The following is a 26,516-nucleotide window of genomic DNA, read 5'->3' on the forward strand; positions in this document are numbered from 1 at the left end:
TTTTAAAATGCCATTTGTATTCATTTTATTTTAAACTGACCAAAACAATGCAGCATTTTACTTTGTTCAAAATATACAGTTCAAAATTTCACGTATATTGATGCTCTCCTCCATCCCAATCCATCCCATTATCAAACAAGAAAGAGATAATAAGGTAAGAAAAAGATCCTTGATTGTTTCTTGTTTTCCTCCTTTTCCCTTGGAGTAAACCAATAATTCATTAAATGTTTTTTTTCAAAGTCAGAAGGAAACAAAATACTCAAATATATTTCTTCAAAGAAAAAATAGATTAAATAAGTAAATAGCATTCAAATGTCAGTAATTGAACCTGCCCCCAACACAGCCAGCCTTAAGCACTTCACTTAACAGGAAAGTGCTTAAACAGAAAGGAAGCTTTCTGAGACGCACCCATTTTAAAAACAAATCACATTATATTATTACTGTACAGATTATACCTGGCAAAGGCAAGAAGAATTGACTACTTTCCTCCTTTCCTGAAACTTATTAGGCTATTTAGTATGCAGTGTCTTCAAATGTCATATAATAGACTGTAAGTCATCCACTGTACTTGTCATGTTTATTTAAAGTTTTCTTAATATTAGACATCTTATGGGAATAAAAAACTTATTAAACAGTTATTTCATTTCTTCTCCTTTTCTAGTCACATTAGCCAGTTGTAGTGTATGATACAGATTTCAGCTCTAACGTGAAAAATATTCCAACGGCTGCCACAGTCACAGAGCTGCCACTGACAAATACGAGGGAAGCAGAAGCACGGTGTGGTTCTTTCTTCCGTACAGTCTCAGACAACCCTGAATAACTTTATAAATGCCTTACAGAAAAGCAACTTTCAAACCTATCAAAACTATTTAAAATATTTAAATGCAAGGATCTCAAATTTCTTTCAATCAGGCCAGAAATCATCACCAAAAGAGTGATCACAGTTACAAAGAAAATGAGTGGTATGTTTGAGTTTAGTATACCCCCCAAAAAAAACCAAGTAATTTTTAAAAAAATAATACTTACTCAAAGATACTGTGATTAGGAATGGTGATAAAACACTGGAAGCAAAAATAAGCTTATAAGACTTCCAGTAAAGATGGCAGCATAGGTAAACATGGCTCACCTCCTCACACAACCACATCAAAATTACAAATAAAATATAGAACCATCTCTCAGAACATCAGAAATCGAGTTAAATGAAAGTCTGAAAACTACAGAATTAAAGAAACCACACCCATCAGACTGGTAGGAGGAGCCGCAGAATGGGCTGGTCGCACATCCACGTGAGGCGGATAAAAATTCAGTGGGATATCTTGGGAGCAAGGAGTCCCAGCCCAACAACAGGCCCCCCAGCCCAGGGTTCCAGTGTCAAGAAGATAAATCCTCATAACTGGCTGCAAAAACAAGTGGGCATTGAGTCAGTGGAAGAAACTTCTGGAGTCCCAAGCAATACCCCTTAAAGAACCCACCCATGGACTAATCAGACTCACTCCCTCTGACCCCCAGCACCAGGGTAGCAGCTTGAAAGGCACCAGTGGCACACAGGGAGGACCTGAAGTGTCTGGCATCAAGGCAAGAACTGGGGGACAGCTTTCTCCCAAACAGAAAGGCAGGCAGAGGCCATTGTCTCTTTTCTGAGCCCTCCCCCTACAGAGCCACAGAGCTGGCAGGTGGGTGCCATATCTGAGACTCCATCAGCCTGACTAACACTGTTTTCCCTGCAATGGAGATCCCCTGAGACTCCGTCCCACCCCAACCCAGCTGGCCGCCCTGGCTGTGAACCCAGTGTGCTGGCCCAGGAGGAGCAGCCCACCCAGGCACTCCTCAGCACCCGGGCCAGTTTCTCAGATGTGGGGATGTACATGAGTGGCCATCCTGAGTCGTGGCATATAGGGAGGGAGGGCTGCCGTTTGCCCAGTTGACCCCTGTTCCACAGGCCCAGCTCCCAAAACTGCCCCAGCTGCCACGGGCTGTACCGCTCCTTCACACTCTGGGCCCTGCCTCCCAGGCGGCGCAGCCAGGACATCGAGCTCCGGTTCCAGGCTTGCATATGGCCCTTCCTGCTGTGGGCAGTGCTGTCCTGGCCCAGATCCCAGGGGACATCCCTTGTGATACCCTCCAGCAGGTGTAGAAGTGAGGGGTTGCGTGGGGATGTGTGATCCTGGTGCTGGGTCTGGGGGTCTGGGTAATGACCCCACTCATATGCCCTGGACCCCAGAGTGAGAGGCTACAGAAACTCCCTGACCCACAAGGCATCTACGGGTGAGGGCAGATGAGAAGGGCCACCCTAACCCTCTGAGCCCCCACCCCACCACAGTCTGGACCCAGGGCAGTTGCTGGGGGCAGCAGAGGGGCAAGGCTCTCAGGGGCAGTCCTGGCTGGGATCAGAAGTCAGGCTTGGACCCCAAAGGTCCTGCTCCAGGGCCTAGACTTGCGGGCTGCCTCCCCCCATACATCTGAACCACACTGGGCTAAGAAGGGACCCCCAAGGATCCTCACACTCACACATGTCCCCTCGCCCAGTAGCAAAAACTCCCTACTGGGGTTTTAGGAGCACCTGGGAAAGAGTGTCTTCAACAGCCAGCCACCTGCTGCACTGGAACCTGAGGTCCAGTGATGTGAGCCAAGGGAGGGGACAGCTGGGGGAAGAGAGGGTGAGGGGAGGGGTACTCGGCCAGGGTGGTGCCTTGGGGTAGGACGGGCGGCTCACTGACTGCCAGGAGGACAGACTCTGGGTGTCAGGGTTGGGGTCTGGCCACGGTGATGGGGCAGCACCTGCCACAGGCCCAGGCTCTGGGTAGACATGTGCCTGCCCGCTGGTCGCCGCCCCCACAGCCTCCGGCCCCCTCACTGGGAGCTGTACATGGCCAGGTCCTGGACTCGCTCCCCATGGAGCTCCCATGGTGGGCCTCAGGACTGGCCCCTGGCCTCAACATGGCAGATGTCTTGTGGGTAGTCTGAGGCCACTTCAGCCAGGGCACTTGAGTGGCTCACCCAGTCCCTCCCACCTTGCTCCCAGGCCTGGCCTGTAGCCCCCCTGGCCCTGCCAACCCCATGCGGCTGGGCTTTCTTAAGCCCCCTTGATGCCTATGATAACCTGATTTAGCTTCAGGACAGCTTCAGAAAGTATATTACCAGGTGCTGGCCGCAGCCGGTCATTGGAGGATGACTTTGCTTCCCCAGTGTCCTCTGGCTCTTGGCATGCTCTCACCTCCAAGAGCATGCATGCCAGACACACTCACAAACATGCCTGCCTCACTGCCTTGCCCACTGTCTGCGGTCAGGATGGCCTCTAGGAGCAGGCGTGTAGATTGGGGCGCCAAGTTCTCCGGGGAAGGTCAGGACTGGAGTTCAGGGGCCGACCCAGGAGGTGCGTGAGGACTGCCCAGGACAGGAGGTGGCCCCAGGTCACCAGCTCCACACCTCCCATGGAAGGAAAACAGAGACCAGAGCTGGAGAGAGCCAGGAACTCAGTGGAATTTGGGGCAAAGCAGCAGGAGGACATCATGCCAGGCACACAGAGTGGCTTCCTAACCACCACACGGACCCAAACCAAGACAGCTGGCTCCCTCCCCTACAGTTTCCAGAGCCCCCAGCACAAGAACGACAACCTCTTCCACAGAGTACAGGAGACCCCCAGCTTACTCCCAGCTTCTGCAACTGAACAGGGTGAATTGGGGGGCAGCCACAAAGGAGGCCGCTGGGGGTAGGGAGAAGGAAGCCTGGGGTGGGGTCCGCTGCGGGGGGCCTATGATCGCACAAGCTGGGATCTCCTGAGGCTGGGCTGCTGGGGACCTAAATGCACAATTTCCAGGTTGACCCTCTCACTGGTGGCAGGCCATGCCTGACCTTCACAAACCAGTAGAAATGTCACATAGAGAAGACCAGCCAGGCTGCCAGTGACCAAGGGCCTCCCAGGTTCCTGGGCCTGGGTGGAGGCCCTAGAGCTGGGGGCTTCCATGGGGTTCCCCGTCCCAGACAGCCACCCCACAACTCTGTCACAAGGCACGTGCTTCCTCGGATGCCCAGATGACATGAAGGGCTGAGTACAAAGTGTCGGTGCAGAGGCACCTCAGGGACCACTGGCGAGCCCAGCCTTGATGCTCTAACACGGGGGCTGTGACCATGTTTTCACACAGCAGGCTGGGGGAACGCCCCCAATCAGTCAGCCTGCTGCCACTCACCCCAGACAGGCAAGTCGAGTAAGGCCCCTGGAGAGTTGCTCTGCACAAGCCTGCTGATTTGTGTCTGGGACTCAGCCCTCACCTGCTTCGTGCCCGCTCTCCTGAAAGAGCAAACCAGGCGGCCTGGCCATCCCCAGCCTGCAACCCAGAGGCCCGTCAAGAGAGGGTGGAACTGCTGCGCCCCCAGACCCACCTGGCCTTCTCCCTCCAGCACACAGTTAGGTAAAGAAGGAGGCTTCTGCTCTCAGCCCGCTCGCTGGTACTGCTCGGCCCACTGTACCCACAGAGTTGTGATCTGTGTCCCCTGCTTGGGCCTCGAGGGGCTGGAGCAGAGCCAACCTCACACGCCTACGGACACGTGTGCAGTGCACCTGTCCTCCCCAAAATCTTGAACATCCCCACCGCACGATGAGGCCCTCTCCATGACCTGCTCTTTCTGCTGCTTCCTGTAGCCCTGGGCGGGAGCAGCGGGAGGACTGCTGAAGGGCCACTGAAGGGTCACTGAAGGGTCACTGAAGGGCCACCGGAGCTCTCTCTGAGCCTCCTTCTCTCCCACTCCTGGCCCGGTGCTAGGCTCCTCATTAGCTGCTAATTGCGTGCTGTGCCGGGCCTCCCAGGGCTGTCGTCCCGATCACACCTGTTGACAAGATGTGGCGGCCCCAGTGGGAAGGTGCTATGTGTTGATTACGGCACTAATGATGTGCTCTTCGCCCTCAGTAATTCCCCAGATAAAACATTGTGTCTGGGATGCAAATCTTGTTTGTAAAGCTGGGGGCGAGGGGGTAGATGGTGGTAGCTCAGGCTCAGGCCAAATCATCACCCGTGCCTACATGATTTCCTAGAAAGGCTGCTTTTTATCTCAGATTCTAAGAGTGGCAGGCACAGGGACTCACAGACACGGGGCTGGCGGGGGTGGGGGAGATGGCTTTCTCACCTCTCCCTGCACCCAGCACTCAGGGCCTGGAGAACCCCCAGAGATGTGGGGAAGGGTTTGCAGAGACAGGCCGGGAGGCTGTACCGCTACATCCACGCAGACAGGGAGGGGCACCAATGACAGGCAGGGATCAGTGCTGACCTACCCAGAACACCTGAGCATGAAGGCCCCCTTACCGTAAGGAGACCGCTAGATGGCCACCCACACCAACAAACTAAATAGTCCCTGGTTTATGGGGGTGGGTTTAGAAAGCAAGAGCCACTTAGCTGAGTAGGAGGCCAGCCCTGTACTCGAAGGGTTCCCTGAGCCAGGCCTCTGGGAAACCAGTCGTCTCTTCCATGGGGCTGTGTTCCCACGGGCAGGAGCTTATGGATCCAGCCCCCTCCCCCCTCCTCCCACGTGGCTGTACCTGAGCCCCAAAACAATATGGGCAGCTCTCAGTAGCTTATCCTGCAGTGCTGAGGACAGCAGAAGGAAGCCGCCTCCCCCATGGTCCCTGGCCACCTGTCCACAGCCTGTGCCTGGTGGAGGGGCATCTCAGTGGATTCTGGGAGCCTCACCCGGGTTGCATGTCCTCCTCCTACAGTTCAGACACGCAGAGCAGGAGAGGAGCAAACCCCACCTCTGTCCAATTCTTTTGGGAGCCTTGACCCACAACACCGTAACACTGGAGAATAAAATAAATGTTTTGAAATCTCATGTTTAGGAAAAATTTGGACTTATTTTGGGAAAGACAAAATATCTTTTACTTGTCCCCACCCTGGGTCATTTTACACAGGTTAACTGCCCCAGAAAGACACCTGCTAGCCAAGCCCTGGCTCTTGCAGCACAGCCCATGGGGCTCAAAGCCTGCTGGGATGGCCTGAGCTGTGTCCCTTCCTTCCCACCAGGCCTCTGAGGGCTGGCCCAGCCCACTTGGGAGGTGGGCTACAGCCTGGTGAGATGCATCCCATTATATAGCTGTTCTCCAACTCCTGAGGATCCTGTAAAAACCTAGACATGTGGCTGTGGTGGACTGAATGTGGCCCATCAAATGATAGGTCCAACCAGAACCTATGAAAGGGACCTCATTTGGAAAAAAAGCTTTTTGTAGATGTAATTAAAAATCTCTAGATGAGGTCATCCAGGATCATGGTGGGCCCTAAATCCAATGACAAATGTCCTTATAAGAGATGACAGAATACACACAGGAGCTTTGTCACCATGAAGGCAGAGGCTAGAGTGATACTCCCCAAGCCCAGGACCACCTGGAGTCTCCAGAAGGTGGACACAGAAGGATCCTCCCCTGAAGCCTTTGGAGGGGGCACAAATCTGCCCACACCTTGATTTCAGACTTCTGGTCCCCAGAACTGGGAGAATAAATTTCTGTTGTGTTAATCTCCCCTCCCCTCAATCGTGATCCTTTGTTACAGCAACTCCAGGAAACTAACACACGGCTAATCCTTTGGAGGGTAAAACTGACACCAACCCACAGTGGGGCACAGAGAGCTCTACCTACTTGGTGGAAACTGCACCTGCTCCCACCCAATGGTCAACTGGTTGGCTTTGGGAAAACCCGTGGGCACATCCAGAGCAGAAGCCAAGCTTTGCACTTGTTCCAGCTCAGGTGAATGGGTATGCACACACAGTCACTGAGTCACAGCAGCTGCACAGGCCAGCCAGCTGGCCTGGCCACAGGAGCCACGGCCCCTCCACACAGCCTCAGCTGGCCCTTGAGCTCCTTCCCCCCACCACATGTGCAAACTCTGGTGTTGCACATGGAAAGAAGTGCACCGAAAATACTGACTAATGATGATGATGAAACAATTTGCAAAATGTGAGAGCAGGCACACCAGAGGTGGGGCATGATGTTGGCACTAGAGCCTGAGGGTCTCTAGGGACACAGTCACCCAGGCACTCCTATGGGGATGGCGGGACCAATGGTTCAAGCCAGGACAGACCAGGATGTACTTAATCCCTGGCCTCTTGGGGCCACCTGGGGGCAGCCCCGTTGAGCAGCAGCCTCTAGCCGCCTCATTTTTAAAAGAGTTTTACTGAGATATCAGTTCACATATTAAACAATTTGCCTATTTAAATACTGAAACCTATCGCGCATGCCTGCGTATCAAATTCCCCCCTTCCCGTGTTGGGGGAACTATCTCCCTACCCCCAAATAGAGACCATCTTTGTCCCCTAGCCAAAGCTGAAGAGCCCTCCACTATAAATCTTTTCCACCGCACCAGCCTAACTGATTCTTATCCTGCCCCCAATCCTAACAGCACTTGTTACTGCCACAAATGTTCTTGCAAACCTACTCTGGGGCATTTCAGTGAAACTAAGTTTATCTTGTGCTCTGCTAGTTATAATAATTAGTGATTGTTCAGATTTCAGAAATCACATCTCAGACCGTGCTCAAGTATAACCAAGACAGGGGGATGGGTGTGGCCTGGATGCCTACCTGGGGCAACTGCTGGGGAAAGTTCTGTCCTGGGAGCCAAGAGGAGTGGCTGCAGGGCTTGACGAGGTCGCTCCAGCAGGTGGGCTTGGGTCCCTGGACCAGGCGGTAAACCCAGAGGCAGGTGAGGGGGTCACCAGGCAGTGCCGATGTCAGGGCAAGAACCCCAAGAGCAGGGGCTCCGGCTGGGCCGCGCCTCAGAAATTCCATATTACCACCAATACTCTGGGGACGAACCTGTCAGGGCACCTACAGGGCTGGGCCCAGCTGGGGCCCAGGGATGGGCCAGACTCGACCACTGGAGTTTTCTGAAAAGCTGTAACAAATAGTGTTAATTAAATGTATAACTGTACTTAACACGTTTAGTAAGTGGTTTAAGAATTGAGCCCAACCAGCCGCTCTTTTGGGTTTTAAAATCCTACAGGAAAGTGGAGTTTTCTCAGGCTGTTCTCCAAAAATAACAGAAGACAGTGTGGAAGCCGTCAGAGGAGCTCCGTAAGCCGCAGAGCTGTGAAGAACCGCTCCCTATCGCTGTCACTTCCATTTTCTCCAGTAACCGGCGCCCTTGGGTGCCAGGCGCCCCTCTGAGTTCTTGGGCTGCAGTAACATGTGAGAGCAGGCACACCAGAGGCGTGCCTCCACGAGCTCCCGGGGGGTTGGGGACCCCGTGGCCGCACACCTGGCCGGCGGGTGAGCCCTGGGTGAGTGAGGGAGATGTCATTCGTGTCTACGCGGCCCCTCAGCCCGTGCTCCGTAGACGGGTAAGGTGCAGAGCAGGAAATCGGCTCCACAGCAGGACTGAGTCCGCCAGCAGGGGACGCGCGCCCTCCAGACACCCGACTTTCCCCTCCGGCGCCGGGCTTCCACCCGGGGCTAGACGCGCATGCGCTGCGTGGGGCGCTTTCCGGCAGTGTGGCGGAACCACCCCACGTTTTGCGTTGTTTGGCGACCCCTGCACGCAGTGCGGGGCGGTAGTGTGACCGCCATGGCGTCGCCCTTCAGCGGGGCGCTACAGTTGACGGACCTGGATGACTTCATCGGGCCGTCTCAGGTGGGGCGGCCCGGGTGGTCGGCGTACGTGCGTAGGGGTTTGGGGGAAGTGGTAGCCTTCTCCCGTTTCAGTTTCTCTCCCTGAGAAATGGCATCGGGACCCTGAGACCCCGGCCTGTGTCCTCGGGGCTTCCGGCACTCTGGCCGTCTTCCTGTCGACTGGGAAACTGAATCCAGGGAGGGCGGTACCCCCACTGGGTTCTTGTGGTCTAGGCCAAGTTCGCGGGTTTGGGATCGGAGGTTTCCTGTCCTGCACAGCCCAATGGGACAAGAAGGAGCCAGTTAAATTGCCCTCAGGACGACCAGGTTAGACGAGTGCGGTGTCCCCTTCACAGGTATACGGAAGCCGGAGGGTGCCAGGCAGTTGCTGCCAGTCAGCTGGGAAGTGGCGGGCTCTGGATGGGGGTCGGGAAGACCCGGCCTAGCTTCTCTGAGCCAGTTTCTCCTGTGTAAACAGGCGAGACATCCTACCCCAGTTGCCAGAGCAGGGAAGCTGGTCTGCTGGAATCTCGCACATGATTACCCAGTAGATGTCAGGGTGTGTGGTCAATGGCGTTGTTGCCCTTGTGGAGGACAGAGTTTGCCCCTAAAGGAGACAGGCAACTGCCTATCAGTTGCCTCCAGCTGTGCAGGCCCAGAGCTGCGAGGGCCATAGTTGAGTTCCAGGAGGAGGGGGAGGGGAACACCCCTGAGCAGGGATGAGCTCGGACAGGCCTTCTGCCCGCCCTTCCTGGGGCTGGTCATGTTTAGGAAGGCCATGGTCAATGAGGTTCTCCTAGTGATGATGAGTCAAACAGGAAAGTGAGAAAAGAAATGAACTTTTTTGCTGGGGCACTAGGCAGGGAGGCGATGTCCAAGCAAAGCATTCTTGCCAACTCCTAGGCTTCCTCTCACTAGCCAGTGTAACACTGGCCACTGGCTCTCTGGGGGGTGGCCACACCTCCTGTTTACACTGAGAGGGGTACAGGTCAAACTTGGCAGTTGTCTGCTGACAGCTAAGCATGCAGGCCCAATTAGCACCAGTCTTTTTTTCTCTTTTTTTTCCCTCACCTGAAGACATGCTTATTGATTTTAGAAGGAGGGGAAGGAAGAGAGAAAGAGAGGAAGAGAAACATTGATGTAAGAGAGAAACATCGATTGGTTGCCTGTCATATGGGCTCCTACTGGGGACCGAACCCACGACCTAGGCATGTATCCTGACCAGCAACTAAACCTACGATCTTTTGGTTTGTGTGACGATGCCCAACCAACTGAGCCATACCAGCCAGGGCAGTAACAGTCTTCACCTGACTCTGGCCTGCAGAGTGACCCCCTAATGCCAACAGGGTATTAGAATATGTGCCAGTGTGTAAGCAGGACACCCTTCTTCTTTAGCATACTCTGCTCACTCAGGCCTGGTTTGGGGTCTCTTCCTGGTATAGGACTGCATCAAGCCCATGAAGATAGACAAAAAGCTGGGAAGTGGCGTGGCCAAGATCCACATTGAAGATGACGGGACTTATTTCCAAGTCAGTCAGGTAGGTTCTAGCTCAGATGATCTGAAGGTCATTTCACTGTTCGATCCAGTCACGAGTGCAGTGACCATGAGATCTTCCACATCTGCCAGTCCTTTTTCACAGGTCAAATTCACTGACTTTCAGGAAGCTGGAACGGATCAGACACATAGAAGCTAAACATGGAGCTTGATTTGTTCTGCAGAGGAGGCACTTTTTGCATAGGTGGTGGTTCCCGTCTTCCCCTGTCTCTGTCTCTGAGCTATAATTGCATAAGATTTTCCAATTCATACACCTTGTTCTTAGTGAACACCTACTTCCTGTATAATTAACACTGACAAAACCCTGATCTAATGGTGTTAAAATTCACCCCACCTATCTGCCGTTTGGACTTTCAAGCACATCTGTGCCATCCCATGGACTGCCCCTGGCCCAGGAACCCCTTCCGAGCAGGGGGAGGAGCCCCAGGGTGACTCCAGGTGGGGACGGACAGTGTGGACCAAGGCTTTACAGGGAGAAAGCTGGCTATTCACTTGTTGCAGGAGGGGGAGCCAGCAGCACATCAGAGCTCCTGCCCAAGCCTGTCACAGCTCAGGGTACTGGGTCCTTATTAGGGAAAAGATACCTCAGGAGGGGCCTCATGAAAGAAGGGACCCAACTGAGGCGAGGGTACCAGTGTACCCCGCTGTCCAGAGCAGCAGTGCTTGATTTGGAGGGATATTGGTTAGATCATCAGCTCAAATTGTGTGGCTTTGTGCAAAGTGCAGGCCTAATGAGCGTGGCTGGGAATTTCCGTCTCCTCAGCCCTCTGATCACATTTTCAGCCCCTGTAGCTCACCTGGCCTTAGTTCAAATCATTCCTGCTTTTGCAAGAGTGAAGGGGCTCATCTGGGATCATCTCTAAGAAAAGTCCCAGTGTTTCAGCCTGGAGACTCGACTCAGACATGAAGTTCTGTGTCTGCTTGGCAGAGTCTGACTTGTTGCTGTCCATTGTGTTCCTCCTTGACTCCAGGTGCTGGTGCAAGCGGGTAAAGCCCATGGACACAAGATCCACCATCTCTTCCCTCTGCCCTCTGTCCTTCTTCCTTCCTCTTCTCCCTTGCCTTTCTCTTCCTCTTTCAGAGCTTGACCGTTGGCACTTTTCTGTCCTCAACTGCCCCAGGAGTGCAGCCTGGGGACCAGTGACTCCTCCAGATCTCTGTGGAGGGTCACAAGCCTCCAGCCGAGTTTGTACCAAAGTCAGAATTTGATGGTGCTATTTAAACCTAGAATGTGTATAAGTACTTCTATAATAAATAACTTTAACATTTTAGAAGCACATAAAGCCGGCCAACTACCATGTTGGTTGTTGGTGTTGTGAACAAGAGAAGCAAGTTTCCTGTAGGTCCTGTTATCTTGAGAGCTCTGTTTCCTTGTGCAGAGGGGCCCTTTACTTACCAGGTTCTTATGCTTCCAGGACGGAGGAACACGGAAGCTAGAGAAGGCCAAAATCTCACTGGATGACTGCCTGGCATGCAGTGGCTGTGTCACCTCGGCAGAGACTGTGCTCATCACTCAGCAGAGCCATGAGGAGCTACGGAAGATTCTAGATGCCAACAAGGTAAGTGGTGGGCAGTCTTCAAGACTCCACTATAACATGACATGAGCCTCGGCACCCTTCATTCGTGCTTCCAAGAGCAGCCCCTCCCCTGGTGCCATTTCTCCTGTGTTTCCCGTGACCCTCCTGCCCCAACATTTTTAATTGTAGTCCATAGGATCTCAGAGAATTACTTGTCAGTATTTTGGGGTTTTTTTTTGTTTTTGTTGTTTTGTTTTTTTTTTTCTTTTTTCTACTTGTCAGTATTTTGACAGTGAAGTGTTGGACCCTAAACTTTGGGTCCTGTGTATGTAAAAATGACACGCCCTGATGGAGTTAGGGCTGCTCTTGCCAGTTCTGGCCCACTGGGAATCCGTATAAAATTTGCAAAGTGAGCAGTGTGTCCTTTGCTTTGCAGACAGCCGCACCTGGTCAGCAGAGGCTGGTTGTCATTTCAATCTCACCCCAGTCCAGGGCATCACTCGCTGTGAAATTTCAGTTGAATCCTACAGACACTGCCAAGAAGTTAACTGCATTCTTTAAAAAACTAGGTAGGTGAGGAACCTTGGGTGAACATCACAGGTCGGAACACGGAGGCGTTGGCGGGGGAGTGGGGAGGGCTCTTCACGCCTTCAAGTCACTGAACTTAAACATGTCAGAAACTCTATTTTGAGTTTGACTTCAGCTTGAAGTTTTTGCTGGATGTTTGGAAGCAGACTATTTAGGGAAAAGCCATCCGAGTCCTGACTTTGCAGTCTGCCAGGGCTCAAATTCACTCACTTCTTGTATTGTTTCTGAATTATCATTACCAAGGCATGTTTCTCAGGTCCATGCTGGGTCCGGCTCAGATCTAATGTGTACACTAGGAGCAGAGAGGATGTGGGGTGATCCCGGTGCAGATCAGTGTCCCAGGCAAATGAAGGAAGCCCGTTGTCACACACAAGTTTTCCAGGAAGCAGCAGCACAGGCTGTCCACAGCATCAGCATGTCCAGTGATGCTAGAACTGCATGCTTCCTGCGGCCACTGTGCAAGGCAGACCCCCTGCTGCTGGCGGTATGGTCAGCAGCACCTCTCGCTTTGGCCACCCTTCATGGGGCTCAGAGGGGTGCTCGCCTTCCAGGGGCACACTATGTGTTCGATACCGCCTTCTCGAGGAACTTCAGTCTCCTGGAGAGCCAGCGAGAATTTGTGCGGCGATTCCGAGGACAGGCCGACCGCAAGCATGCCTTACCGGTGCTGACTTCTGCCTGCCCAGGTACGCTCACACTGCCAGCACCAGATTAGCTGGATGTGGGTATTGGAAATGCTGGATGGGGGCGAGAGGGTTCTGCCAGCCTAGGATGGTTTCTTTAGCAGAAGGAGCCGCTCTGAGAGTAACCTGTAGTCACTTCAGCTCCCCAAGACAGTAATCACATGGATGCTAGAAATCATAGAGTGGTGGTAATCTTTAATGGGATGGGGGACTCCTCATACAAATTGGTCCACCCACAGAATTTCATGTCACAACCAATGGTGAGAGGTGACTTATGAGCCACCCCCATTTGTTCCATGTCGGCTTCAGGCTGGATCTGCTATGCAGAGAAGACCCATGGGAGCACCATCATCCCCTACATTAGCACCGCCAGGTCCCCGCAGCAGGTCATGGGCTCCCTGGTCAAGGACTTCTTCGCCCAGCAGCAGGTAACAGGGACAGTCCAGCCATGAATGATTCAGTGTCATTGACTTGAAAGATGAGCCAAGACACGCAGTGTCCAAGAACCCATTGACAGACCCATGTCACTCCTTGGCTGTTGCCCGCCGTGCCTGCGATGTGAACCTGCATCACCGTACTAGGGCCCCTTTACTGCTGGCGTCAAGCAGTGACTCCACATTTCCACATCTCTCTGTGCAGTGTGTGACCCCTGACAAGATCTACCATGTGACAGTGATGCCCTGCTATGACAAAAAGCTGGAAGCATCCAGACCTGACTTTTTTAGCCAGGAACACCAGACGCGAGATGTGGATTGTGTCATCACAACAGGTGTGGGTCCTTCCACCCTGAGCCCCTGCAACTTCAGGTGTGATCCCCAAGCCCAGGGCACAGGTTCTGGCTGGAGCTGCCATCCCCTCTGCCGAGCACCTCGGGGCTTAGCGTGAGGCAGGGGCCCCCCCTCAGAGTCTGGTCAGCATTTGCAGCTGTCTCGTCTCAGGGACCTGAAGCAGACGGGTCTCTCAGCACCAATCTGTGCAAGGAGGTGCGCAGAGTTTTGTCAGCCCTTCTGGTTCACATTGGTTACCCCATTTCTGCGTTGAGCAGCCTCACAGACTCTCCAAATGGTCAGAAAAACAGAAAAAGAAATGCTGGAGAGCTGAATCAGAGGAAGGTCTCCCTGCATGAGCACGTGCCCAGATGTGATGGGCACACTGATGGGGGAGCACCCGGGAACAGGTGTGTCTGAGCCCTACTAAGTCACTGTGAGGGTAGGCGCATTCCCAGGACAGCGTGGCAGCTCTCCTGAGGGTCTTCCAAAGTGGAGTCTTCTCCCTCACCCCTGTGGCCAGGTTCGTCCTCCACCCGCAAGCCAGGGATTGGACATCGGGGCCTCAAGTGCCAAATTACAGGTTGTTAGAGATGCAGAAGACGTGGATGTTCTTTGATGTTTTCTGTTTTTACTGAGATCCCAGCTGATGAGTGTCTGTGCTGTGATTCCATCATAGGAGAAGTCTTTAAGCTGCTAGAAGAAGAAGGAGTCTCATTACCAGACCTGGAGCCAGCACCCCTGGACAGTCTGTAAGTCACTACCTGTGTCGTGGAAGGGATGAACCTACATGTGGTGTCAGGGCACTCTCGACGCTGGGGGTCACAGGTGTCCTGGCAGGCAGCAGCAGCACATGGTGACGGATAACGTCCCTCTCAGGTCCGTGCTGGGAAGGTCCTACCTCTTCCCACCAGGCCTTCCTCCTGGTTCGTTCCATGCCTGCCCTGGGGGTCTCTCTCGGTGTCCACAGAGGTGGTCATCATCAGAGCTGACTCCAGCTTGATACAGGTCTGAGGTCACCAGATACAGGTGACTCAATGGAGGAGGACAGTCCTCTCCCACCTCCTGATACACCAACAAAGCCTCCAGGGGTCCATGGCTCATTCCCAGTCAACCATGAGAGACAGGCCATCTGGAAGCCTCAGCAGTAGCAGCCCTGCTGCCACCTGAGGCCTTACTCCCTTCCCCAGGTACGGCAGCATGTCTCCCCAGGAGCCCTCCAGCCATAGAGGGGGCGGTTCTGGGGGCTACCTGGAGCACGTGTTCCGGCATGCAGCCCAAGAGCTCTTTGGGATCCATGTGGATAAGGTCACCTACAAACCCCTGAGGTCAGTGGGAAAGGCTGCAGTTGGGGGCAACCTTGGCCCTGGGTCCCCTTGTTGATATGGGCTTGGCGCAGCGCCTGAGGCACTGGATAGGCGCAGGCCCTCCTCTCCGCTCACCTGAATGGGCCAGTGCTCTCTGGACCTTGGTCTTCTCATTGTAGAGGTCAGTGTCCCCTGTCCACACCACAGCAGCCCAGAGCCCCAAGAGGCTAGTGGTGGCAGGGTGGTGTGCCCTGCACAGGAAGTTCCCATTGGGACATCCCATCCCACAGAGGGAGGTGGGGGCTTTGACCTAACCATGCTACACAGCCATCCTTGGGAAGTAGGGTTCCCATTCTACAAATCAGGAAACCAAGGCTGGGGGTGGGGTCACCTACCGACTTGCAGACTTAAGCTTTCTGCCCTCCCACTCCATCACTCTTCACCACCAGGAGCTGGTGAGGTTGCCAGCCACATCTGTGGGGGTGGGGGTGGGGATGAGCGCCATCTCTGCCCTCCAGGAACAAGGATTTCCAGGAAGTGACGCTAGAGAGCGAGGGCCGTGTCCTGCTCCACTTTGCTGCAGCCTATGGCTTTCGCAACATCCAGAACCTGGTGCAGAAGCTCAAGCGAGGTCGCTGCCCTTACCATTATGTGGAGGTCATGGCTTGCCCCTCAGGTATTCATAGCAGGCTCACTCTGCACAGACAGCAGAGGGGCCCCTTCTGGGACCAGCGCTGCAGGGAATGTCCTGAAGGGCAGGGGGGCATAGGTGGGGCCCTGACTCCCGGCCTGCAAATGCCCTTCCCATGACCATGCCCTCGCCCATCCGGTTCTGCCACAGGTTGCTTGAATGGCGGAGGCCAGCTCAAGGCCCCTGAGATGCCCAGCAAGGAGCTTCTCCAGCATGTTGAGAGGCTGTACAGCATGGTCAGGACAGAGGCGCCAGAGGATGTGTCTGAGGTCCGGGAGCTGTACCAGCACTGGCTGCATGGTGAGGGCTCAGAGCGGACTGACTGCCTATTGCACACGAGCTACCATGCAGTGGAGAAGGCCAGCTCTGGCCTCAGCATCAGGTGGTAGTGCTCACTGTAGGCAGTGCCAGGGCCTCAGGACCCCCAGCCAGTAAAGGTGACTTCCAGCCTGCACTCACCTGGACTCCCCAGTGCAGGCCAGTTTCCATAGGGTACTGGAAACTCTCCACAGGCCCATGTTCATGAACAATACCCTTTCTCTTCCTGGTTGTGGTGAACCAAGTGTGTGAAGGTTTCAGCCAGTCCCATGCGAAAAGTAGGGATCTTTTCCCCCATTTCTAGAGTTACTCCTGAAGCTGGGGTAGAGAGAGGCCAGACCTGCCTAGCTGGTCAAGCTTTCAGCCCAGCATGGGGAACTTTATTGCACTTGTCAGCAAAGGACACTGGCAGGAAAGGGGCACTCAGCCTATGACACCCCACACTGGGGAGGTGGTGCCCATTTCACCTGGTGGTTCCACCTAGAACTGAGTGTTTATTTTTAGGATGTTGTGGCCTCCAGGGCCAGAGAACCTATGTTCTTCACCACTGGATCCCCACTTACCTGGTGGGGAAGGGAAGCAGAGACTAGGCTGGGCTCTGCCTGCCAGGCCTGTCCCTACTGAGCTCCACATGTAATAAGGGGACCTCCCTCTGAAAATAACTGCTCTCTAAAACCTGCCAACATTGGAAAAAAAGGCCTTTTAAAGTTGAAAGCCCTGTGCACTTTGCTAGGCTCTTTCTCAAACACTCAGGTCTTAAGGCTCAAGTGTGCCCCAGAGAGGGACCCACATGTCCACCACCAGGAAGTACCAGAGTGCTCACTCTCTGAGGCTGGGCAGCCAGTTGGATGGACTAGGACACACTGCCTGTGGACTCCATAGCAGGTCCATGTGGGACTCACTCTGATGAAGGTGTGCTCAGGACCCCCGACTGTATCGCCAAGAGGGCCTGGGACTGTGTGCGACTGCGATGGCCCAGCCTCATGCTCAAAGCTCGCCTGCTTCCTGCAGAGCACCTCCGGGACCTCACCCAGGGCCACCTTCCCAGTGAATCTGCTCACGGGCTCCTCTCTGCCAGAAGAGGGGGCGCCATGGGAGCTCAAAGGGGAACTACAGGGCAGGTGCTGGCAGAAGATACTTAACGAGCAGCTTCTCCCCATTGCCAGTCAACCTACTAATGTGGGTCCCCAGACACCTCCCTCCATGTCCGAATGACTGCCAGGGAGTCCCCACAAACAGTGGGTGGGCTGAGTCAGCCAGCTTTGAAGTGCAGCCCCTGGGGAAAGCACAGGCCCTCCCAAGGCACTGGCTCAGGCCTGCCATAGGCTCCTAGCCTGCCCCACAGGAAGGCCCTGGACGCTATCCTCAGGAAAGGGTTGTAGAGGAGCTCCTCCCCCAGAGTGGATGGCACTGTGGGCATGTCATCCCCACCCCTCTTCTGGAATAACCACAGGTCTTTGTCATGGCCTTGTCTGAGAATCCCAGGCAACTTGGCCCCACTCAGCCCCAGCCTGGACCGAGAGGGCAGCCACTCAAGAGCCTGTCCTACAAGCTGCCCCTCTCCCTGTCCAAGGACACCAACCGCTCCCCCCACCAATGGGTGCGTCAGCTGGCCAGGATACCCCAGGCTAAACTAGGTCTGGTCACCCTGGGCCAGTCACAGCTGACTGCCCCTGCAGTGCTGCTCCTGGTCCTCACCACCCTCCAGCCCTCACCATTGAGAGGGGAGAGGCTGCACCTTAGTTTCTGGCAGCTTGGCCATCACATGGACATTGCAGGGCTCCACAAACTTGAGTTTGCTCAGTGTGGCTTGGTTGAGTGGCATCCTGCAGACCAAAAGGTCATGGGTTCGATTCTCAGAGCATGTGCCTGGGTTGTGGATTCAGTCTCCAGTCGGGGTGTGCACAAGAGGCAACTGATTGATGTTCCTTTCTTCCTCCTTTCCCTCTTTTTAGAATCAATAAAAGGAAAAACTTTCTAAAAAATAACATCTCCTGGAGAAAGGTATATGAGGTACACAGCACCGCCACAGGCAGATATGGAACACGCACCTTGGCTGGCCTGTCCAGGCCCCTCCCTAGACCCCAGCACCCTGCTGTGCACCCATCTCCACACCCTGCCTGCCCTGCCCTCCTGCCTGGCAAGCATTCCACACTCCTGGCACACAGTAGCTGCACAGCCTGTGGGTTGTTCTAGGAGGCTGGACCCAAGGAAGGGAAGGGACAGGCCACTCACTCTCTCGGGGACAGGGTGCCCAGGGTCTCTGCCAGGCTCTGGTACACCTGCTGAACCGTGCCCTCCAGGTGCCAGCTGGAGGAAGGTGGGTCAGAGAGGGTGGAGCAGGTGGGTGCAGGGCGGCTGCACTGGAGGAGAGGATAGGCAGATCATGGACACTTGTCTTCCCACAGGAAGTAGCTCATGTGGCTGGTTGGCTGGGCCTCAGGAGGCACATGTGGATGGCCCAGACTGCTGCAGAGGAGCAGGTGGATGTGTTAGGTGGGCAGACCTGGAGCCCTTCTGGCCCTCCAAGGCACACACTCATGGGAAACATCACCATGTGCCAGTCTGTGGGTCAGTGCACAGATGTGTTCATTGGCACCCAGCACCACCTGCAGGGGCCACAGATAACACCAGCTCCGTGTTTCCTTGCCCCTGGTCTCTGCAGACAGGTGGGAGCAGAATCACACAGGGGCTAGGGTGGAGTAAGGCCCACCCCAACCACACTCAACAGTGATGGTGAATGGTTAATACGGTGGTCAGCGATACCTCCTTCCATCCCACAATGTCCAGCAGCTGAAAGAAGCGGGAGTTAAGGAGTTGCAAATGCTCCAGGTGCCCTCCCTCATACTGGCAAGCAAGGTCTGGCATGCGCAGCCCCCCAGGCAGGCTGTTGTGGGATGAGGGTAGGGGAAATCCAGCAATTAATTACTAAGCTCCCAGAGTGTATGGAACAGTTAGGTAACAGAATAAGGGAAAAGAGAAGGTAGGCATGGTCTTAATCCCAGGGGAGACCCAAGGTACAATCAAGGAAACCTAAGTGCAAAGCCACCAGAGATTAGAGAGCAGAGGAAGGATCTGCTCCAACCAGGGTGGGTGGACAGAGAGCCTTTCTGAAGGGGGACTGGCCAGTTCCAGCCATAGATGCCTGGGCCCATGTCCTGCCCTCACCTTCTTGGGCACCACCATGTCCATGGCCGCCGGCTTCAGCGTGTGCTCCTCAATGAATAGATACATGTAGTTGTCCTCAAGCACAGGGATGACCTTGACGTTCAGGATGGCAGAGCCTCCAAAATAGGTTCACAGCCTTCCTGGTTCCTTCCTCAGGGTGGGGCTTCCCTCTTCCAACTTTAGGCAGGGCTGTGTGCAGGAGGGATCAGCTCCACGAACACACGCACACCGAGAGTCAGAAAAGGAGACCCGTTCCCTGCTCTAGGGTTTCAGCAGACGGCCAGGGTGGAATCCCTCGCACCAGGCTCAAGCGGACCGGCAGCTGCGGACTCTTGCCTTTGGGCACCCCAAGTCTCACAGTAGGCCCCACGTCCCTTAAGCCACGCCCCCAGAACAGTTTCTCTGCCACGCCTTCTCCTGGGATCCGCCCCAGACCAAGTCTCAGACCTGGCAAGCCACGCCTCCTCCAATAGGCCCCGCCCCCAACCGCCTCCCGCTGCTGCAGGATCCAGGTCCCCCAACAGCTCCTTTCCGCCCCCCTCCGCCTACTTACCCGCGCACGGGCTGCGTTAGCTGGCTTCAGGATGTCATTAAGGACAGAAGTGGACTTCAGGACCTGGACAGAGCGTACTGCTCAGCTCGGCCGCCGCGAAAGGTTCCCACACCACCTGGCCTTGGGCGGGGATCTCAGCCCAGCGCTGGGAGGGCACGCTTGCCGGATGTTGGCCGCAAGCACTTCCTGCGCTGTGGCACCTCTTCCGGGAAGCCTTCCCGAGCCTTCCTGAGCCACACCCCCTCCCCCCATTGGGACGTCTGCATCCCCTTTCCTCAGGCTGCAGGGATCTGTCCAGTTTGTTCGTCTGCCACCTGCCCGTCCTAGTGCTCAGCCACTAATGGGAGGCATACAAAAGGCTTCTGATGAGTATGCGACCCCCTGCCCTACATATTGTAGGTTATGGGAACAGCAAGAGGAAGCTCCTTTTTGTGCGCGCTGTTCCACACCTGCCCAGACTGGGAGGTTTTCAAGCACCCCTGGTTTCATCCGCGCCCCCGGATAAGTGCAAGGGTGCTGGTCTGCATTTCCCAAGTGAGGCAACTGAAACCAGAAAAAAATGGGTTGCAATATACGGAAGGAGCTGAGAGTTCCCCCACCTCCCCAGTCACTGAACAGCCCTGCGCGTGCGTGTGTTTCTGAAGGGGGTTGCTAGGCGGGAGACTCTGGGAGCCAACAGAGTCCTTCGCAACACAAGACACCGCGTCGCAGTAACAGGCCAGTAAGCAAGGCTGCACTGGGCTCCCTGCAGCCACAGTTCCTTTTGCCTATGGAGCGTGCAGCAGCTCTAGGTCCCAAGCCAGAAGTCCCATCTCAGGCCCTTGAGAATGTGAGTCCCAGGATGTTGCTGCTTCTGCCATGGGGTTGAGGGTCCTCCTTGACCCCTCAGGGACTAAGAGGGGTGCAGGTACCCATGTCCTGGACCTGATCTTGGCTATGGGCCTGGTTTCCCCACCTCAGCTAAGCTGGGTGTGTGAGTGGATGGCTCATAGCTCCGTGGGAGTGGAGGCCACAACCAAGGCCTGAGACCCACCTGGGGATGGGTGGTGGTTCCTCCTCAGGTTCTACCACTGGCTAAAGACTGGCTGCCAGGAGTCCCTGGAGATGCCCCAGCCTGGGCTACCAGTCTTAATACAGAGCTTCCCTCAGATCTAGAGCTGAGTGAGGAGCTGCGGCTACAGGTGAGTGTGGGAGCCCTGAGGAGCTAGGAGGCAGGGTGCCCACAGGATCCCACAGGTACCACTTCTCACCCTGGCCACCCACAGATCTCCAAGGAGCTGGTCGACCTGCAGATCACAACCCATCGTCTGCAAGAGCAGCACGAAGCTGAAATTTTTGAGCTGAAGAATGAGGTAGGTGCTGGTGCACCCACATGTGCCAGCCTGAGAGCTTTTGGTGGTGCACACACAGGACCAATGCTGTAGGTGGGGGGTGTAGGTATGCCCCATGTGACAGGGAACACACACAGTATGAGTCCCTGAATGTCGTGCATGTGCTGCATGTCCACATGTGCCCAGGAGAATGTTGATTTGGCCCAGCAGGCAGGTGCACCTGCTCACCCTGGTTGCCCACAGGTCCTGCGGCTGGAGAGCCGGGTGCTGGAGCTGGAGCTGCATGGAGACCATGCAGCCCCAGCACAGACTGGTCCAGGGCACCTCCAGGCATTTGCACAGAAGCTTGATCAGAAGGCCAAGGGACAGGGAGATGGCAACCACCACATCCTCCAGGTCACCATGAGCATGTGGAGAGCCTGGCTGGGTGGGAGCCAAATAGGGATGCAGCAGGGGTACAATGAGGTTAGGACCCACTCTCCCATACAGGCAAAGCCTGAGGACTTCCGGACCCCTGAGAATGAGCTGCAGAAGCTGGGAAATGGCGTGAGTATGCAGCCACCTAGCCCGGGGAGCTGTCCAGGTTTCTCTCAGCCCAGGGTTGGGTGGACCAGTGCTAGGGACCCAGAGCTTAGAGTCTCATCCAGCCAGTCCTGTGTACTCCGCAGCTGCAAGAAGTGAAGTGGGTGCTGGAGCAGCACAGAACCAGGCAGCAAGCACTGGAGATGCGTGTGTGAGTGGCTGCCTTACCTGTCAAGAGTGCACAGAGCAGCTGTTCCCAAGGGGCAGAGGGAGTCCCCTACCCTGAGCCCGACTGAGCCTCACACCCACGTCTGCAGGTCAGCCCTGGGCCAGCAGCTGCAGGGAGCCCAAGAGGAGGCCAGGACAGCTGGGCAGCGACTGGCTGCACAAGCTGTGGTGAGGCCCAGCCATACCCACTTTGAGATCTCGGGGGGTAGGTGTCCTAGAAGCTTAGCAGAGATCTGCCTCAAGGAGTATAGGTTCAGGGCTGCCTCCATTCCCCAGGTGCTGTCCACCTGCCAGGGCCAGCTCCGCCAGACTGAAGCCGAGAATGCCCGGCTGCAGCTGCAACTCAAAAAGCTGAATGAGGAGTACACTGTCCGGCTGCAGTGCTGTGCCCGAGCCCTGGTGGTGAGCCCTGGGCAGGATGGTTTAATTGTGGGTGGGGGGCCCCCGGGTCCTGGGAAGCCCAAGCCTGGCCTGGGTTTGCTGGACTGCTTCAGAGACCCTCTGGGCCTCCACTGCTGAACTGCAGGCCTGCTCTACAGAGGTAGGGGAGAGGGGTATGGGTTCTACCAAGCCCAGGCCCCACCCCACCTTCTCCAGGAGTATGCAGATGGTGCGAGCCAGGCACCTACAGCTGGAGGAGCCCTTCGGACGTTCCTGGAGACCACCCTGGAAGACATCCGAGCAGCACACCACAGCCGTGAGCGACAGCTGGCCCGGGCTGCTCGCACCTACCGCAAGCGCCTGGCAGATCTGAGCAGAAGGCATGAGGAGCTGCTAGGTGCCCACAGGTAGGCCCCTCCCCTGAGATACGAATTTGGGGTGGGGTGGCTCTACGTGACCTCACATGTGTCTTAGGGTGCAGCAAGTGCTGGCGGACCCCAATGGGGCACCTGGGATCCACAAGGCTACTTCTGATGCAGTCACCTCAGACCTGGAGCCACTGCCCCTGCACCTGGTGACTGAGCTTGGCCACCTTCAGAAGGATCAGGCAAGGCTGGAGACACAGCTCCAGAAGCACCAAGTCCAGGTCAGCGCTCCTTGCTGCCCCACGCTGGCCTTGGGGCACAGAGCCCAGAACTCACACTGGGGCCCATCACGGGCTAAGCAAAGCCCCCACCCCCGGACCTCTGAGCAGCCCACCTTGCTCAGCTGACTGAGAATCTCTATCACACAGCCTTATTACTGAGGGCTCAGGGTGCTGCTCTTGTTCCCACAGAACGGACCTGACGAAGCCTCCCCAGGGAGCACATCAGAGCCACAGTGAGTGCCCTGATGTGGATGCCGGGGCAGCCTGCAAGGGGGTCATTCAATTATTCTATCGACTCTTTAACTGCTGGGTGGGGTTCCAGTTGCAGCAGTGAACAAGGAGGTGGGTCTGTGCCCTCAGGTCTCAGTCTGTATGGGAAACACTAAACAGAAAAACCAAGTGTGTGGGGTGAAGAGGGGCTTTGACAGGAGAGGTACTGACCTTGAATGGGTTAGGGGAAGCCCAGGAAAAGATGTTTCAGTTGTTCCCATAGGACTGGGCAGGAGCAGGCTATCTGGTGCCCTTCACAGCCCTTGCCTCTGGGCCTCCATGCTTCCAGCGGTGCAATGAACAGGGGCTTATGCAGGCGCGTCTCTCAGGGTTTGAGGAAACAATCCCCCAGCACAGGGGAAGGCCTCACCATTGGCATCCTTACAAACACTGGGGTCACCTCCCAAGCTGGGATGTGGCTTAACTGTCCCTGAACACAGCCAGTGGGCCCTTCTGGCCTGGGCTGCCCTACCCCCCATGCATAGATGGTTCCCATACTGGCAGGGCAGGCCCATGCTGTCCTAAACTACCCCCTGGGAGGCACCTCAAGGATCTAGGTGCCTCTACTTGAGCGGGGTCACCGGTCAGCTCCTGGGACAACACCAGCCTCATGTGCACCCCATTCTTGGCTCACAGGAGCCTGGAAGCTGCATCCTGGTCACAGATCTACCAAAAGCTCCAGAACTTCTACCGTGGCACCCAGGTAGCGTGTGGGCAAGGCCTGGCCAGGGATTCTTCTTTGTACTCTGTCCTGGCTCATGGCTTTTGCCTCTCCATGCCAGGCAGAGCTGGAATGGGAGCGGGCACAACTACTAGTCCGAGCCACAAAGGCTGAGGAGCAACTTTCTGAGCTTCAGGAGTATGTGGACCAGCACTTAGGCAGGTAAGCTCCTGGCAAAGTCGGATGGGTATGGGTCCCAAACACTAGAGGCAGGGTTTGTCCACAGCCAGGCAGGTGACTAAACCTAGTCCCTCCAAGCAGGTACAAGAAGGAGATCCTAAGGCTAAGGAAGCTGTTGGGTTCAGGAGACACCCAGGAAGTGGGGGCCATGCCTCCAGCCAAGCATCAGCGCCCAAGGACCCGCAGCCACTAGCCAGTCATCAGATAAACTTGGAGCACAACTCTTCCCAGCCCGCATGGAATCCTCTAGGGAATCATTTGACCCAACCCTCCACACAATAAAAGTCAGGGTGGAGCCCATTGAGTCTTTATTGTGTCCACATGGTCAGCCAGCCTGAGGATCAGGGGCCCTAGGGACCAAGGGAGAATTGGGTGTAGGGGCTGCCTGCCCAGCTGGCCCACCACTATGGATGTCATAGGCCCAGACACGGTCCAGGCCCTCACCCACCACAGCCACAGGCCGCCAGGTGGGGAGGGGGAAGCGTCCCGACACCACACGGGCCCCCTCAGGCAGTTCTGCCTGTAGCTTTTTCTCCAGCAGTGGAAGCTGTAGAAGAGAGCAGGAGAGCAGGGTGGGCAGGGCGGAACACAAATGCCCCCTCCCAGCTCCTCCAGGCCCAGCACATACACTGGGGTGGCCTGGGCGTTCCCAAGGGTTAGCAAATCCCAGACCTACCACACTCGGGGCCAGGAACACAGACACATTGTGGCAGTCCCTCAGGCTCACCTGTGAGAAGAAAAGGTCACCCCAGTAGGGGACTGGACTCCAGCCCTGAAAGAGTTCTGGCAGGCATAGAGTTACCTCAACTTCTGAGTGTCAGCCCCTAGCCCGCCCAGGAGGCTGAGGCACCTGGGGCTGGCAGCAGGGTAGCCAAGCCAGAACTGGAAGAGTGGAGATCAAGCGTGGTGCCTGAAGGGGTACAGGACTCCCCAGATTACCTTCCAGAGGTCCTCGCGGTGGTAGCAGACACTGCCGGCACAGCCAGCCCTCCAGGCATACAGCCTCGCCAGCGCCAGCAGCCACGGGTTTAGCTCATAGCCCACCGCTGGGCGGAAACCGCACCTGTGGGCAGCCAGCACCTGTGGGCACCAAAAGTGTCAGAGCCAGAAGGTGGAGAGGTGCGCTGTGAGAAGCCGCCCCCACCCCCTACTTACAATCCTGCCGTCTCCAGAGCCCAGGTCCACCAGCTTTCCAGAACGGCCTCGCAGCAGCGATAATGCATGCTCCACCTGCCTCACACTTGCGCCAACATAGGGTACCTGGGCATGGAGACATGTGGCTTGGAGGGCTAGAGTCCATTAGCCACTCAGGCTCTTCAAGTCTCTGGTCCCAAACCTAAATCTCACTGGTCGCGGGACAGAGACTGCCTCTTGGACTCCTTTCTTTGAATGAGTTGTTCTGCCCTACTGGAAACAGGTTCCAACTCACAACCAGGCTGGTCCTTAAGTGCAGAACTCTCGCGGCTCCACCACAACCGGGCTCAGCCCCTCAATTCAGGCCCCGCCCCCAGGCTTGATCCCGCCCACTGGCAAGAGCCTGGTCCCAGCAGCTGCTCCCGCCCATCTGCCCAGAACTTCGACCCTCCGTAGGCCCAGCACCGTAAGTCCTGCGTCTCACCTGCAGCCGCAGCGGCACCCGGCGGAAACCCGGCTGCAGTAGCAGCGCCCACACAGCGTAGGCGGCCAGGCCCGAGCCCGCCGCCACCTGTAGCAGTTCAAACGGACCCAGTCGCCGCTCACGCAGCTCGGCCAGCGCCTCGGCCGGATCATCCTGCTCCATGGCTGCGGAACACGCTGCCCAGAGTTATCCTTCCCGAGGACGGGAACCCCTACACCCGCCAGCCATGGGGCCGGAAGTGGCTGGGCAGAGGCCGGGGCGGGGCGGGCCGGGGCGGGGCGGAGGCGTTGGCGACTGGTCCCTACGCATTCTGCTCCACCGGGGCCCAGGATCCCGCTCTGGTGCTCACCTTAAAGAAGCGATTTTCAACCGGTGTGCCGCAAGAATGTTTAAAAGCTGCAGTGCCTGACTCTTTAGTCCGAGACACGGACCCCTTTTCCCTTAGATTGTCAAAAAAAAAAAAGACAACAACCAACACAATAGCTGTGTTGAATGAATCAAAACTATACCTATTCTTTTTGTCAAGACAGGCAAAAAATATATTTTTTGGTGTGCTACAGAATTTTAGCAAGTAATTTATGTGAGCAGTAAGATGAAAAAGATTGAAAACCGTTGCCCTAAAGCATGGAGAGCGCCATCACCCTATAAGGTTCTAGCCAGCAGCGAAGACTCTGTGGGCACAAGGATAACTCCCCTCGCCTCAGAACCATTCCTGCCAGTGTCCTTTTATTTTTTTTTTTTTTTAAGATTTTATTTTTTACAGAGAGGGGAAGGGAGCAAGAAAGAGAAACACTAATGTGAGAGACATTGATCCGCTGCCTCTCGTAGGTGCCTCTCCCAGGTGCCTCTCCCACATACTGAATGCACAACCCAGACATGTGCCCTGAT

The 26,516-nt window shown here is 55.6% G+C and overlaps 4 protein-coding genes across 7 annotated transcripts; 2 read left to right on the forward strand and 2 right to left on the reverse strand.

Annotated features, from left to right (window-relative positions):
• The first annotated feature begins 8,487 nt into the window (after positions 1 to 8,487).
• On the forward strand, positions 8,488 to 17,998 carry CIAO3 (cytosolic iron-sulfur assembly component 3). 3 transcript variants are annotated; one of them, XM_054586715.1, is made up of 11 exons: positions 8,488 to 8,606; positions 10,027 to 10,122; positions 11,555 to 11,698; positions 12,093 to 12,225; positions 12,796 to 12,930; positions 13,237 to 13,355; positions 13,567 to 13,696; positions 14,374 to 14,446; positions 14,885 to 15,022; positions 15,520 to 15,677; positions 15,843 to 17,998. In XM_054586715.1, the coding sequence occupies exons 1-11, from the start codon at positions 8,541 to 8,543 to the stop codon at positions 16,079 to 16,081; spliced, it is 1,431 nt and encodes a 476-aa protein (XP_054442690.1). In that variant the 5' UTR covers positions 8,488 to 8,540; the 3' UTR covers positions 16,082 to 17,998. The 3 variants fall into 3 exon arrangements, with proteins under 3 accessions (XP_054442690.1, XP_054442691.1, XP_054442692.1); XM_054586716.1 differs by having other exon boundaries at positions 12,144 to 12,225; XM_054586717.1 differs by lacking the exon at positions 8,488 to 8,606 and adding an exon at positions 8,744 to 8,911.
• HAGHL (hydroxyacylglutathione hydrolase like) lies at positions 17,263 to 19,307 on the reverse strand (the record flags this gene model as incomplete). Its single annotated transcript, XM_054586797.1, has 6 exons — positions 17,263 to 17,448; positions 17,749 to 17,836; positions 18,246 to 18,373; positions 18,517 to 18,575; positions 18,740 to 18,803; positions 19,179 to 19,307. Coding segments are annotated over 6 exons (654 nt in total), but the record flags the coding sequence as incomplete, so codon positions are not given.
• A 1,193-nt stretch (positions 19,308 to 20,500) lies between these two features.
• CCDC78 (coiled-coil domain containing 78) lies at positions 20,501 to 24,322 on the forward strand. 2 transcript variants are annotated; one of them, XM_054586772.1, is made up of 14 exons: positions 20,501 to 20,560; positions 20,793 to 20,912; positions 20,997 to 21,083; positions 21,306 to 21,458; positions 21,552 to 21,608; positions 21,731 to 21,795; positions 21,902 to 21,980; positions 22,089 to 22,214; positions 22,410 to 22,599; positions 22,697 to 22,801; positions 22,997 to 23,072; positions 23,746 to 23,812; positions 23,892 to 23,992; positions 24,092 to 24,322. In XM_054586772.1, the coding sequence occupies exons 1-14, from the start codon at positions 20,501 to 20,503 to the stop codon at positions 24,201 to 24,203; spliced, it is 1,398 nt and encodes a 465-aa protein (XP_054442747.1). In that variant the 3' UTR covers positions 24,204 to 24,322. The 2 variants fall into 2 exon arrangements, with proteins under 2 accessions (XP_054442747.1, XP_054442748.1); XM_054586773.1 differs by lacking the exons at positions 22,697 to 22,801; positions 22,997 to 23,072 and having other exon boundaries at positions 22,410 to 22,600.
• On the reverse strand, positions 24,284 to 25,867 carry ANTKMT (adenine nucleotide translocase lysine methyltransferase). Its single transcript, XM_054586774.1, has 5 exons — positions 25,629 to 25,867; positions 25,166 to 25,270; positions 24,950 to 25,090; positions 24,687 to 24,737; positions 24,284 to 24,557 (listed from the first exon to the last, which is right to left on the reverse strand). Exons 1-5 carry the CDS (start codon positions 25,788 to 25,790, stop codon positions 24,336 to 24,338), a joined length of 681 nt encoding a protein of 226 aa, XP_054442749.1. The 5' UTR covers positions 25,791 to 25,867; the 3' UTR covers positions 24,284 to 24,335.
• Between the last annotated feature and the right edge of the window lie 649 nt (positions 25,868 to 26,516).

This window comes from Pteronotus mesoamericanus, unplaced genomic scaffold (assembly GCF_021234165.1).
Source record: "Pteronotus mesoamericanus isolate MK-2021 breed Mesoamerican mustached bat unplaced genomic scaffold, CSHL_Meso_final contig_947, whole genome shotgun sequence".
Taxonomy (NCBI): Eukaryota; Metazoa; Chordata; class Mammalia; order Chiroptera; family Mormoopidae; genus Pteronotus; species Pteronotus mesoamericanus.